The sequence below is a fragment of the Procambarus clarkii genome, chromosome 59 (assembly GCF_040958095.1).
Source record: "Procambarus clarkii isolate CNS0578487 chromosome 59, FALCON_Pclarkii_2.0, whole genome shotgun sequence".
Taxonomy (NCBI): Eukaryota; Metazoa; Arthropoda; class Malacostraca; order Decapoda; family Cambaridae; genus Procambarus; species Procambarus clarkii.
The window spans coordinates 34,127,548-34,143,488 of NC_091208.1; the positions used below are offsets into that span (position 1 = coordinate 34,127,548).

General features: G+C 47.7%; 2 protein-coding genes across 2 annotated transcripts in view; both read left to right on the plus strand.

Annotated features, from left to right (window-relative positions):
* Positions 1 to 5,803: 5,803 nt before the first annotated feature.
* On the plus strand, positions 5,804 to 6,706 carry LOC123768330 (uncharacterized). The gene has a single exon (XM_045758792.1). The coding sequence runs from the start codon at positions 5,804 to 5,806 to the stop codon at positions 6,704 to 6,706; it is 903 nt and encodes a 300-aa protein (XP_045614748.1).
* Positions 6,707 to 6,979: 273 nt separating this feature from the next.
* LOC123768080 (UPF0547 protein C16orf87 homolog) overlaps positions 6,980 to 15,941 on the plus strand; it is a 188,059-nt gene continuing 179,097 nt past the window's right edge. Inside the window, exon 1 of the mRNA XM_069307079.1 lies at positions 6,980 to 7,259. The gene's annotated coding sequence lies outside the window, so the exon portion shown is untranslated. The remainder of the gene's footprint in view (positions 7,260 to 15,941) is intronic.

Genomic DNA, 15,941 nt, shown 5'->3' on the forward strand with positions numbered 1-15,941 from the left:
GAAGGTCTCCCATGAATGTGGAAGGTCTCCCATGAATGTGGAAGGTCTCCCATGGATATGGAAGGTCTCCCATGTGTATGGAAGGTCTCCCATGGATATGGAAGGTCTCCCATGTGTATGGAAGGTCTCCCATGTGTATGGAAGGTCTCCCATGTGTATGGAAGGCCTCCCATGAATATGGAAGGTCTCCCATGGATATGGAAGGTCTCCCATGTGTATGGAAGGTCTCCCATGTGTATGGAAGGTCTCCCATGTGTATGGAAGGTCTCCCATGTGTATGGAAGGTCTCCCATGGATATGGAAGGTCTCCCATGTGTATGGAAGGTCTCCCATGTGTATGGAAGGTCTCCCATGTGTATGGAAGGCCTCCCATGAATATGGAAGGTCTCCCATGTGTATGGAAGGTCTCCCATGTGTATGGAAGGTCTCCCATGTGTATGGAAGGTCTCCCATGTGTATGGAAGATCTCCCATGGATATGGAAGGTCTCTCATGATTGTGGAAGGTCTCCCATGAATGTGGAAGGTCTCCCATGATTGTGGAAGGTCTCTCATGAATGTGGAAGGTCTCTCATGAATGTGGAAGATCTCCCATGAATGTGGAAGATATCCCATGAATGTGGAAGGTCTCCCATGAGTGTGGAAGGTCTCCCATGAATGTGGAAGGTCTCCCATGAATGTGGAAGGTCTCCCATGGATATGGATATATCCAGCCCATCCTATTATATAGGTAGTACTTGTAGTAAAGAGGAAGACCATAGTACATATATTGACTTAAAAAGGAGTTAGAAAGTAGAATTCGGTACTATTGAATTTGAACAAACCGGAAACGTGTTTGTTTTGTTGATGTAATGAAAACTTAACCTAATCTAATCTAATCTTCTTAGGCCTAATATACGTTATATAAGGCCTAATATAGTACATATTTGTACTATACTAGGCCTAGAGATATTTAAGCTTGGTTTGCAGGCTGTAGGATAGCTTGCACTAACATGATAGCCTGCACCAACATGATAACCGTACCTGTACCAGTACAGGTATGGTACAGGTACCACTGATAAAGGTATTAATTACACTGGACCACTAACTCTCACATTACACTGGACCACTAACTCTCACATTACCCTGGACCACTAACTCTCACATTACACTGGACCACTAACTCTCACATTACCCTGGACCACTAACTCTCACATTACACTGGACCACTAACTCTCACATTACACTGGACCACTAACTCTCACATTACACTGGACCACTAACTCTCACATTACCCTGGACCACTAACTCTCACATTACACTGGACCACTAACTCTCACATTACCCTGGACCACTAACTCTCACATTACACTGGACCACTAACTCTCACATTACACTGGACCACTAACTCTCACATTACACTGGACCACTAACTCTCACATTACACTGGACCACTAACTCTCACTTTACACTGGACCACAAACTCTCACATTACACTGGACCACTAACTCTCACATTACACTGGACCACTAACTCTCACATTACACTGGACCACTAACTCTCACTTTACACTGGACCACTAACTCTCACATTACACTGGACCACTAACTCTCACATTACACTGGACCACCAACTCTCACATTTCACTGGACCACTCTCACATTACCCTGGACCACTAACTCTCACATTACCCTGGACCACTAACTCTCACATTACACTGGACCACTAACTCTCACATTACACTGGACCACTAACTCTCACATTACCCTGGACCACTAACTCTCACATTACACTGGACCACTAACTCTCACATTACACTGGACCACTAACTCTCACATTACCCTGGACCACTAACTCTCACATTACCCTGGACCACTAACTCTCACATTACACTGGACCACTAACTCTCACATTACACTGGACCACTAACTCTCACATTACCCTGGACCACTAACTCTCACATTACACTGGACCACTAACTCTCACATTACACTGGACCACTAACTCTCACATTACCCTGGACCACTAACTCTCACATTACCCTGGACCACTAACTCTCACATTACACTGGACCACTAACTCTCACATTACCCTGGACCACTAACTCTCACATTACCCTGGACCACTAACTCTCACATTACACTGGACCACTAACTCTCACATTACACTGGACCACTAACTCTCACAATACCCTGGACCACTAACTCTCACATTACACTGGACCACTAACTCTCACATTACACTGGACCACTAACTCTCACATTACACTGGACCACTAACTCTCACATTACCCTGGACCACTAACTCTCACATTACACTGGACCACTAACTCTCACATTACACTGGACCACTAACTCTCACATTACCCTGGACCACTAACTCTCACATTACACTGGACCACTAACTCTCACATTACCCTGGACCACTAACTCTCACATTACACTGGACCACTAACTCTCACATTACCCTGGACCACTAACTCTCACATTACCCTGGACCACTAACTCTCACATTACCCTGGACCACTAACTCTCACATTACACTGGACCACTAACTCTCACATTAGAGTAGCAGGTGGTTAACACTGTCGTGATGGAAGACGTCCGTCAATCACTCAAGCGACCTGTCGTACCCAGAATGCAACACGACAAGCGAGGAGAAGGTTTTATTGATCAACCGGCCTTGCATCAGTCAATCAACGTGATGGATGATGCTGTAAAGAGAGCACTCATGTTGCCAGATTGGAGCTCTGAGGGGGCTCACTTGAGCTCTTATGGTCAAAGGAGGCGGCCTCGCTCAATGGTGCTCAGCTTAAAGTAATGATATCAGATGCATGTGTGTGTGTCTGTAGCCAGGATGTGAAGTTTGCGCTGCAGGAACGTTCTGAAATAGAATCAAGGAGAAGGGGTTCGATCCTGGATCGGTTATGTGTATTTAAAATGATACCATGGAGTAGTGTGTGGTGCTGTGGAGGCTGGTGGAGGCTCCCATGTGCTCTCCGTATCACCATTCACAGCTGAAGTTCGTAAGAGGATCTTACAAGGCGTCACAACACTACCCAAGATGCAGATGATGAGTCACAACATAGTGACTGAAAATATGATGACCAACCCACACACCACAACCCACACACCACAACCCACACACCACAAACCACACACCATAACCCACACACCACAACCCACACACCACAACCCACACACCACAACCCACACACCACAACCCACACACCACAACCCACACACCACAACCCACACACCACAACCCACACACCACAACCCACACACCACAACCCACACACCACAACCCACACACCACAAACCACACACCACAACCCACACACCACAACCCACAACCCACACACCACAAACCACACACCACAACCCACACACCACAAACCACAAACCACACACCACAACCCACACACCACAAACCACACACCACAACCCACACACCACAAACCACACACCACAACCCACACACCACAAACCACACACCACAACCCACACACCACACACCACACACCACACACCACAACCCACACTCCACACACCACACACCACAACCCACACTCCACAACCCACACACCACACACCACAAACCACACACCACAACCCACACACCACAACCCACACACCACAACCCACACACCACAACCCACACACCACAAACCACACACCACAACCCACACACCACAACCCACACACCACAACCCACACACCACAACCCACACACCACACACCACAACCCACACACCACAAACCACACACCACAAACCACACACCACAACCCACACACCACAACCCACACACCACACACCACACACCACAACCCACACTCCACAACCCACACACCACACACCACAACCCACACTCCACAACCCACACACCACACACCACAAACCACACACCACAACCCACACACCACAACCCACACACCACAACCCACACACCACAACCCACACACCACAAACCACACACCACAACCCACACACCACAACCCACACACCACAACCCACACACCACAACCCACACACCACAACCCACACACCACACACCACACACCACAAACCACACACCACAACCCACACACCACAACCCACACACCACAAACCACACACCACAACCCACACACCACAACCCACACTCCACAAACCACACACCACAACCCACACACCACAACCCACACACCACAACCCACACACCACAACCCACACACCACAACCCACACACCACAACCCACACACCACAACCCACACACCACACACCACACACCACAAACCACACACCACAACCCACACACCACAACCCACACACCACAACCCACACACCACAACCCACACACGACAAACCCCACACCACAACCCACACACCACAACCCACACACCACAACCCACACACCACAACCCACACACCACAAACCACACACCACAACCCACACACCACAAACCACACACCACAACCCACACACCACACACCACAACCCACACACCACACACCACAACCCACACACCACACACCACAACCCACACTCCAGGAAATGAGACGACGATGTTTCGGTCCGTCCTGGACCATTCTCAAGTCGTTCATCACACAACTTGATAATGATCCAAGACGGACCGAAACGTCGTGGTCTGCTCATCACTAGAGTGCAGTTTGGCCCTCTAGCTCCACCACTATTCCCGAGCTGATCGAAGGAGTGAGAGGCAGTTGTGAGGAGTGAGGCAGGAAGCAAGGAGTGTGAGAGAGTCTACAAGGAGAGAAGCCAAGATATCGTAACTAGAGCGGAGATGATATCCTAATTAATCATTAGAAATGCATCATTCCCCGAGGGCTGAGTTTGTGTTCATATTGCTGATAATTTGAACCATTTACCCCGCAAATATTGTTACTTTTTTTTAATAAACTGATGTAATAATAATATGTTTAGACATGACTTACATTTCCGGACAAGCGTGAGAGTGTGTGTCACCCAGATCATTGTGTTTGTGCAACATAGTGTTTGTGCAACATAGTGTTTGTGCAACATAGTGTTTGTGCAACATAGTGTTTGTGCAACATTGTGTTTGTGCAACATAGTGTTTGTGCAACATAGTGTTTGTGCAACATAGTGTTTGTGCAACATTGTGTTTGTGCAACATTGTGTTTGTGCAACATAGTGTTTGTGCAACATAGTGTTTGTGCAACATAGTGTTTGTGCAACATAGTGTTTGTGCAACATAGTGTTTGTGCAACATAGTGTTTGTGCAACATAGTGTTTGTGCAACATAGTGTTGTACAACATAATGTTCTCCTGTGTTAGTTTATGTATTGCCGAATACACTGTTTAGTGATATTTGGCCTCGTGTATCAGGCTCATGTATCAGGCTCATGTATCAGGCTCGTGTATCAGGCTCGTGTATCAGGCTCATGTATCAGGCTCATGTATCAGGCTCATGTATCAGGCTCATGTATCAGGCTCATGTATCAGGCTCATGTATCAGGCTCATGTATCAGGCTCGTGTATCAGGCTCATGTATCAGGCTCATATATCAGGCTCATGTATCAGGCTCATGTATCAGGCTCGTGTATCAGGCTCATGTATCAGGCTCATGTATCAGGCTCATGTATCAGGCTCATATATCAGGCTCATGTATCAGGCTCATGTATCAGGCTCATATATCAGGCTCATATATCAGGCTCATATTAGTGTTAATTTAAGCCACCGTTAATACACTTATGACAATACATATCGCTGTTATGTTGACAAGGCATATCAGTGCTTCTTTGTCAAGACCTGTCACTGAGTGACAGAACCTGTCACTATATGTGTCCCAGCCCACAGACCATGTATATGTATCCCAGCCCTCAGACCATGTATATGTGTCCCAGCCCTCAGACCATGTATATGTGTCCCAGCCCTCAGACCATGTATATTTGTCCCAGCCCTCAGACCACGTATATGTGTCCCAGCCCTCAGACCATGTATATGTGTCCCAGCCCTCAGACCATGTATATGTCTCCCAGCCCTCAGACCATGTATATGTGTCCCAGCTCTCAGACCATGTATATGTGTCCCAGCCCTCAGACCATGTATATGTGTCCCAGCCCTCAGACCATGTATATTTGTCCCAGCCCTCAGACCATGTATATGTGTCCCAGCCCTCAGACCATGTATATGTGTCCCAGCCCTCAGACCATGTATATGTCTCCCAGCCATCAGACCATGTATATGTATCCCAGCCCTCAGACCATGTATATGTGTCCCAGCCCTCAGACCATGTATATGTGTCCCAGCCCTCAGACCATGTATATGTATCCCAGCCCTCAGACCATGTATATGTGTCCCAGCCCTCAGACCATGTATATGTGTCCCAGCCCTCAGACCATGTATATTTGTCCCAGCCCTCAGACCATGTATATGTATCCCAGCCCTCAGACCATGTATATGTGTCCCAGCCCTCAGACCATGTATATGTGTCCCAGCCCTCAGACCATGTATATGTGTCCCAGCCCTCAGACCATGTATATGTGTCCCAGCCCTCAGACCATGTATATGTGTCCCAGCCCTCAGACCACGTATATGTGTCCCAGCCCTCAGACCATGTATATGTGTCCCAGCCCTCAGACCATGTATATGTGTCCCAGCCCTCAGACCATGTATATGTGTCCCAGCCCTCAGACCATGTATATGTGTCCCAGCCCTCAGACCATGACTGTGATAAAGGGTCTACCATCAACAAGAAGTTAATAATCACGCCAACAGATGGCGGTAAATTGTTATATTTACTAACAGCCAAAATGCCTCGAGTCGGCCGCCTTACACTGCCAGGAAAACCGTTATTGACATTTTTACTATAGTATTTTTCACCAAAAATCGTTTTTAAATATTAAATGACGTTTTAAATATTCATTTTATTTATACTAATGCATTAAATGAAATTGTAGTGAGTGGTATAGGACAGCACTTGGCTCAGCAGAGTGATGGTTCAACACCGCTAGTGGCTGCTAGAGCGGTACTTCGGCTCCTCCGCGGGTCAGTGGTTCTTCAGTAGTGTGTGAGGCCCACCGAGGACCACTGGTCAAGGACTCGTCGCCGGACTAGTAAAAAACAGTCGTCGCGCCGATTCGATAAGTCGCTGGTGTCGCCTCGGGTCGTCCGACTCTAGATCATTTGTCCGAATCTGGTATTCCAGCCTGGGCACGGGAGGGTGGGCCTGGCCACCCGGTCAACATGTACGACTAGCAGTAACGGCTGGCAGTTGGCCATAACCAAGCCTTCCTCTCCAGGGGGCCACCACCTGGTAAGATATTCCTTAACTTTCCGTATTGTAATTGACTAATTATACATTGGCTGGAGTTGGGGTTCAGAGTCTTGGTTAACAAGCAGGAACACCTGATTTTCATTGGTGGGTGACACGGGTTGACCGGTGGGTGACACGGGTTGACCGGTGGGTGACACGGGTTGACCGGTGGGTGACACGGGTTGACCGGTGGGTGACACGGGTTGACCGGTGGGTGACACGGGTTGACCGGTGGGTGACACGGGTTGACCGGTGGGTGACACGGGTTGACCGGTGGGTGACACGGGTTGACCGGTGGGTGACACGGGTTGACCGGTGGGTGACACGGGTTGACCGGTGGGTGACACGGGTTGACCGGTGGGTGACACGGGTTGACCGGTGGGTGACACGGGTTGACCGGTGGGTGACACGGGTTGACCGGTGGGTGACACGGGTTGACCGGTGGGTGACACGGGTTGACCGGTGGGTGACACGGGTTGACCGGTGGGTGACACGGGTTGACCGGTGGGTGACACGGGTTGACCGGTGGGTGACACGGGTTGACCGGTGGGTGACACGGGTTGACCGGTGGGTGACACGGGTTGACCGGTGGGTGACACGGGTTGACCGGTGGGTGACACGGGTTGACCGGTGGGTGACACGGGTTGACCGGTGGGTGACACGGGTTGACCGGTGGGTGACACGGGTTGACCGGTGGGTGACACGGGTTGACCGGTGGGTGACACGGGTTGACCGGTGGGTGACACGGGTTGACCGGTGGGTGACACGGGTTGACCGGTGGGTGACACGGGTTGACCGGTGGGTGACACGGGTTGACCGGTGGGTGACACGGGTTGACCGGTGGGTGACACGGGTTGACCGGTGGGTGACACGGGTTGACCGGTGGGTGACACGGGTTGACCGGTGGGTGACACGGGTTGACCGGTGGGTGACACGGGTTGACCGGTGGGTGACACGGGTTGACCGGTGGGTGACACGGGTTGACCGGTGGGTGACACGGGTTGACCGGTGGGTGACACGGGTTGACCGGTGGGTGACACGGGTTGACCGGTGGGTGACACGGGTTGACCGGTGGGTGACACGGGTTGACCGGTGGGTGACACGGGTTGACCGGTGGGTGACACGGGTTGACCGGTGGGTGACACGGGTTGACCGGTGGGTGACACGGGTTGACCGGTGGGTGACACGGGTTGACCGGTGGGTGACACGGGTTGACCGGTGGGTGACACGGGTTGACCGGTGGGTGACACGGGTTGACCGGTGGGTGACACGGGTTGACCGGTGGGTGACACGGGTTGACCGGTGGGTGACACGGGTTGACCGGTGGGTGACACGGGTTGACCGGTGGGTGACACGGGTTGACCGGTGGGTGACACGGGTTGACCGGTGGGTGACACGGGTTGACCGGTGGGTGACACGGGTTGACCGGTGGGTGACACGGGTTGACCGGTGGGTGACACGGGTTGACCGGTGGGTGACACGGGTTGACCGGTGGGTGACACGGGTTGACCGGTGGGTGACACGGGTTGACCGGTGGGTGACACGGGTTGACCGGTGGGTGACACGGGTTGACCGGTGGGTGACACGGGTTGACCGGTGGGTGACACGGGTTGACCGGTGGGTGACACGGGTTGACCGGTGGGTGACACGGGTTGACCGGTGGGTGACACGGGTTGACCGGTGGGTGACACGGGTTGACCGGTGGGTGACACGGGTTGACCGGTGGGTGACACGGGTTGACCGGTGGGTGACACGGGTTGACCGGTGGGTGACACGGGTTGACCGGTGGGTGACACGGGTTGACCGGTGGGTGACACGGGTTGACCGGTGGGTGACACGGGTTGACCGGTGGGTGACACGGGTTGACCGGTGGGTGACACGGGTTGACCGGTGGGTGACACGGGTTGACCGGTGGGTGACACGGGTTGACCGGTGGGTGACACGGGTTGACCGGTGGGTGACACGGGTTGACCGGTGGGTGACACGGGTTGACCGGTGGGTGACACGGGTTGACCGGTGGGTGACACGGGTTGACCGGTGGGTGACACGGGTTGACCGGTGGGTGACACGGGTTGACCGGTGGGTGACACGGGTTGACCGGTGGGTGACACGGGTTGACCGGTGGGTGACACGGGTTCACCGGTGGGTGACACGGGTTCACCGGTGGGTGACACGGGTTCACCGGTGGTTCATATAATTATTCCAGTACATTTTCCGTTGAAGTGTTTGTGCATCATCCTTCACAAGGGATGATACCGCAGGATTCTTATAAGTTGGAGATTACTGTGTTTAACTAGTATTACTGAGTGCGGGTACTGTAGGCTGGAGCGTCACTAAGGTAACCTAAGTACTCCAGGTCCTCAAGTGATCTACCTTCAGGTCTTTCCTCGACATTTTGGAGTGATTTGAAGTGTGTGTGTACTCGCCTAGTTGTCTTTGCGGGGGTTGAGCTCTGCTCTTTCGCCCGCCTCCCGACTGTCAATCAACTGTTACTATTCCTTCCCAACACACACCCAGGGAGCAGCCCGTAACAGCTGTCTAACTCCCAGGTACCTAGTAAATGTGTGCTACTTGGTTCGCTGAAGCCTTGTCTGTTTGTATAATGAATTCCCGAGCAATTGGGCAGATGTTGGGAGGAGCGGGGACTCGAGCAGGCATACTGGCCTCCAGTCAGCTCCGCATAATGGGGAAAACTGGAGCATCGAGGGAGAGTTTTCTGCAACTTTCCACCTGAATCCCAACACACTCTGCTAAGATTGCATCAAACTTTTATCAATTTGTTGAGTATTCACAAGCAGGGACTTGTGGGGCCGGCTGCTCCAAGTGTCCCTGGCCACGACTTGCACTTTAGTAGAAGTCAATATATCTTCCCGGGTCCCAACTACTGCTTGAAGACGATGTTCAGCATCCCGTGGTGGTTCTGAAACGAACTAGTAACAGATGCAAGAGCAGGGACTCTAGTTAACTAATGAACGTGACTTCGTAACTAGACAAGAGAAAGATGGAGAGGTTCCAGCAGGAAACATGTCAACATCAGAGGTGGACATGATCACAAGACATGACATGATTGCCAGCATGATTGATTGTGTTGCCTGGTCATCGAATTCAATCAATCCTGTGAGTCAAGTTCTGCCATCCCTGAACCCTTGTTGATGCTGTGTTACAAAGTTCTTTCGCTCCAGATGTTCCACTAACTGTTCCAGATGTTCCACTAACTGTTCCAGATGTTTCGCACAATCTTCACCATCAGCTTGCATATTATGCAAGTTGGGGACATATTCGTTGCCTTGTTGGGGTGAATATTATACACAGTAGGCACTTCTGTAGTTTTACTGATTAAGACAACAAGGTGTATAACTGGCCAGCCGAGGTCCACCTACTGAGTCTGTCGGGAATACTGAGCCTGCTGGGAGCACAGCTGTGTGGCATGACATCAGAGGCCTACTCGCCTGTGATTGGTTATGTCTGAACGGACATACAATTTGAGTATAACACCGCTCGGACACGCTACCAAGTCGACGTCCCTTATCGACAAGCTCTGGCTAGCTATATAGTTACAATGATGCTGAAGGACCTCGGTGGCATTCAATAATGGCTTACATGTGAAATTTGCCTAATAAACATTGAAAGAAGATCAGGTGTGCATAATACTAAAAACTCGGCATATGTACCCAAAAAAATTGATCATAATAGGTGAAAATCATGGTAACAATGCTTTAATTAAACCAGAGTATTAAGAACATGTGGATGTCTACTGATCAGATATGAACAATACAACTCAAGGTATTGCCTAAACAAAATTATTAACATGTGTTAATAGCATGTGCTTGAAACAATACAAAATTAAACAATTATTACATTAATGGAACAAAGTTCTGACCTAACAACCACAAATGAATTTTAAGATTAGATAATGATTTTTTTTTCTTGTTAATGTACAATATATTTAAAAGACCAATGTACAATATATTTAAAAGACCAATGTACAATATATTTACAAGCTGTCTGGGTAAGTTCATTGTCATCTTCCTCATCAGTCTCAAGTCATTTTAGCTAACTTCATGTGGTCTAAATGTTCATTTATATACTCTCCTGTTACCAAGTTGTTAAGTCTGTACTTGTTACCTTTGATATGCTCGGTTACCTTATTACTTATTACTTACTCTGTTACTTGGTTACCCAAAAATTTCTTAGTTAACTTGTACATAGGACCAGACCTGTGTTGGTCAAGTATCATTACTACAGATCCGATAGTTATTTTACTGGGTTTAGCTCGTGCATTCCTTGCTAGAGTGAACTCGGCTGTAGCTTTAGACAGTTGTTCTCGTATTTTCTTGAATACTAGTTGCATATGTCTTCGCTTCACTTGAACAAAATCATCTACGTTATGTAAGGGAGTAGGAGGTGCGTTAATCAATTCATTAGGGATGGATCTTATCTGTACCATAAAGAATAACGTGAGGTGTGTCACCTGTAGAAACATTAATTGAAGAATTTACATAAGAACATAACATAAGAACAAAGGTAACTGCAGAAGGCCTATTGGCCCATACGAGGCAGCTCCTATCTATAACCACCCAATCCCACTCATATACTTGTCCAACCCGCGCTTGAAACAGTCGAGGGACCCCACCTCCACCACGTTACGCGGCAATTGGTTCCACAAATCAACAACCCTGTTACTGAACCAGTATTTGCCCAAGTCTTTCCTAAATCTAAACTTATCCAAGCACACTATTTATAGCACACTGAATTAAGGGTATAAAATCATCCCAATTGTTATCAAAATTCAACGTGACTCTCAAGGCATCTAACACTTTCCTGTTAGTACGTTCAGCTAATCCGTTCCTTGCTGGATGGTAAGGCATAATACTATATTTTTTAATGTTATATAAATCACACAAGCTAGTTAAAATACTATTACTGAATTCTGGACCATTATCTGAAAGGATTACTTTAGGCATACTATATCTACAAATTATTTGGTCATGGAATGCACTGGCTATAGTTTCTGCTGTTTTGTTCGGGATAGGAACTAGTTCGCAAAACCGTGAAAAATTATCAATCATTACAAGCAAATGTTTGTTTCCTTTCTCCGTTTCCGCAAAATTTGTCAACAAATCCATCGATACTCGTTCCCAAGGAGCTGTAGTTGCTGGTACACATGAATTGGATTAGGTCCTGAAACATGTCCCTTGTGCTCTAAACAAGTTAAACATCTGTCAACATAATGAGCAATCTCCTTAGCCATTTTTGGCCAAAAAAACTTCAACTGACCTTGTTGGAGTGTACGATCCTTTCCTGGATGTGCACTTGCAGGAGCATCATGGATAATTTTTAACACAGTTGGTACCAAGACAGCTGGAACAACTAACTGACAACATTTCCTCGGGGCTGTCCCCTAGCTTTACTACTCTACACAGTAAATTGTCCAATATAACTAATTCTTTCAATAGTACTGGCGGTTTATGAATCGGGCGAGTGTCTTGCTTAGTCAAAAATTTAATGATGGGTGCCCATATGGGATCTTGTCTCTGTTCCGTCTCGACTACTGTAGCATCTAACGCAGGTAATTTAACTGAATCGCAGCTACGTGTCGAGAAAACGCATCGGCTACAACATTTTGCTTCCCTGGAATATAACCAAATGTGGGATTGAATTCTTGAATTGTGAGCTAATATCTAGCAAACTTTCCAACTGGATTCTTATTTTTGAACAAGGGAATTAATGGTTGGTGATCTGTAAGAACATGAACTGGGTAATTATAAATTGTATCCTTGAAATGTTCAAGTGCCCAGACAACTGCCAAGGCTTCTCGTTCTGTTGCACTATAATTTTTCTCTTCTTTAGATAATGTGCGGCTAGCATAAGCTATTGCGTGATCTCTGTGACCTTCTGTTTGAAGTAATGCAGCACCTAAACCTATGTCACTAGCATCTGTAACCAACGTAAAAGGTTTAGAAAAATCTGGGTACCTAAGGACAGGTGACGAAATCAAGGCCGACTTGAGTTTTTTGAATGACTGATCCTGGGCCTCTCCCCAAACAAAGGGTTCATCTTTTCTTTGCAACTTGTAAAGTGGAGCGGCTATAATAGAGAACCCAGCAATAAATGAACGATAAAATCCTACAAGACCTGTGAACTGTCTTACGGCTTCAGCGGTACGAGGCGTTGGAAAATCACGGGCAGCAATAATTTTTTATTCATTCAATGTCATACCTGAAGGTGTAACTGTATGACCTAGGAAATTAATCTTCTTTAAAAATAAACATTTTGCAAGCTTTATTTTTAAATTAACTTCTGCGAGCTTTGCAAGTACTTTCTCAAGGTTCTGGAAATGAGTCTGATCATCTTGTGACATGATTATGAGATCATCAAGGTAAACTAGAAGAGTACTTCCTATCAATCTACGAAATAGATTTGTCATGAGCCGTGAAAAGGTTTTTGGACTACTCCACAAACCAAATGGCATTCTTTTGGAATGAAAATGACCATTGGGAGTACTACAGGCTGTCAATTGTTTACTTTCCTCATCAAGGGGGATTTGCCAGAATCCCTGCAACAAATCTAATGTTGAGAATACTTTGTTTCGACCAATACTTTGCAACAAATCATTTAGAACTGGAAGTGGGAAACGATCAGGTATCGTTACTCTGTTAAGCTTCCGATAATCGATTACAGGTCTCCAAGTCCCATCCCGCTTTGGTACAAGAATCAATGGAGCGTTCCATGGCGAATTACTCGATTCAATTACATCACTCTGCAACATTTCCTCTGAGTCTATCGGCTTCTGCTCTCTGAGAATGGGGGAAGACGGTAAGCTGGTACATAAATAGGCGTAGTTCCTTGTTCAAGGGGAATTTTATGTGTAATAAGAGGAGTGAGACCTAACTTTTCTTCTGGTAGAGCAACAACGGCTCTATTCCTGTTCAAAATTTCCAAAAGCTAAACCACAGAGTCAGGAAAATCAGTAGGACTGAGGTGTAGCACTTGCACCTCTGGCTGAGATCCATGTTCTCCTGGTGTGAGAGTACAAACAGTATGATCCATTGAGACATCATCCACAACTCGCACCGGTAACGAGTAATAGGCAAAATCTACAACATGGGTGCCAGACTGGAGATGGATGTCGGCATTACTAGTGTTTTCAATATACAATGTAACAGTACCATCCTGCACTGTGTGCCAGGAGGGTTCAACAAACATACCATTCACTTTACATGTTTCACTTTCCGCAATCACATCCGACAACTCAGGCACTCCCTGAACCTTATCTCTTATTCTGGTGAGAGAATGAGGGTGTAGCACAGTGTCAGTTGCCGTGGAACCACTGACTTCAGAGATGGAAGCTGCCAGGCGAGCGAGACAACGAGAATCCGTTAGGGCGTCCCCTTCCAGAAAGTCCCGATACTCTCCTTAACAACTACACAACTACGATACCTCATTCGAGTGCCTGTTTTTTCGGGTATGCTACCACGACAATGATCTGACAAACCTACGCTAGCAAGGCGGGTGTCTACAAAATTAACATAGTCTGATTGAAGGTTGAACTCATGGCCCCTGTCGATACATGCTACACAAGGGTATGACGTGGTCTTTGATACTTATGTTCCAATGATGGGGAAACAATGCAATATTTTCATCAATCATGGTGTACAGACCTAAGAGAATGTCTCCAGGAAAATGAATGTCAACAACTAAACATGTTATAGACAATGTGACATCATTTAACTTGAGTGGGAGGTCAATTTCGCCCTGAACTTTTACTTTATTTCCTGAAACACCACTTAGAAAAGGTATGTGTGACTGTTTTAAAGTAGTAGGGTGCTTACTTGCAATGTCTCTAAGAGCTGAGGGCTTGACAATATTAACTTTTGCACCCGAGTCAAGAAAAACTTTTAAAACTCTTCCATGGACAATAGCTGAGACAAGGGGGCCATCACTTGAGACTGGACAAGTTACTACTTGTGACTTATGTTGTCTGGGATATCTGCGTCTCGTCTGGGTCAAATTCACTGTGGTTCTGTCAACATCTACAACTGGTCTAGAGTCAGTGTCCTCCTCTGCCAAGTGTCCAAATCTATTTTGGGTAGCTACTGAATACACAGGGAGGGCACTTGGATTGGCTAGCTTGAATTGGTTGGCGGATGGTCTTGGGGGTTTCCCGACGACATGGAGTGAACATTCTGAACTCCAGCATTCTGTGACAGAGTATTACAATTCGAAGTTGCATTATACCTGGGCTGGGAGTTGTAATTACGTGAGTTCTGATAATGTCTTGGACGCTGTGCGCCTCGCCAAGACTGACCGTGGGAGTTACAAGGTGGGGATGCCCTTTGCCTAGCTCTACAATCCGCAGTGTGGTGACCAACTTGTTTATGGTATTTGCAATATGGGAGCCTAGAATGATTAGATTGACGAGGGGACCGAGAGAATTGTCTAGGGGGTGATGATCTAGGGGCGGACCAACAGTCCCTTGCGAGGTGGTTATTCTTACCACAATGCCAACATGAGGGAGTGGATGGTTGTGGACTATGGCGTCTTGGCAACTTATGAGGAGGTGAATTTGACTGGGGGCTACGAGCATGGGTACGCTTTTGTGACGAAGAGTTTTGAGAGTTTGTGGGAGGATGCTGAGAGCTTGTTACTACATTTACAGTATCAGAGGGTGGCAACAGTTGA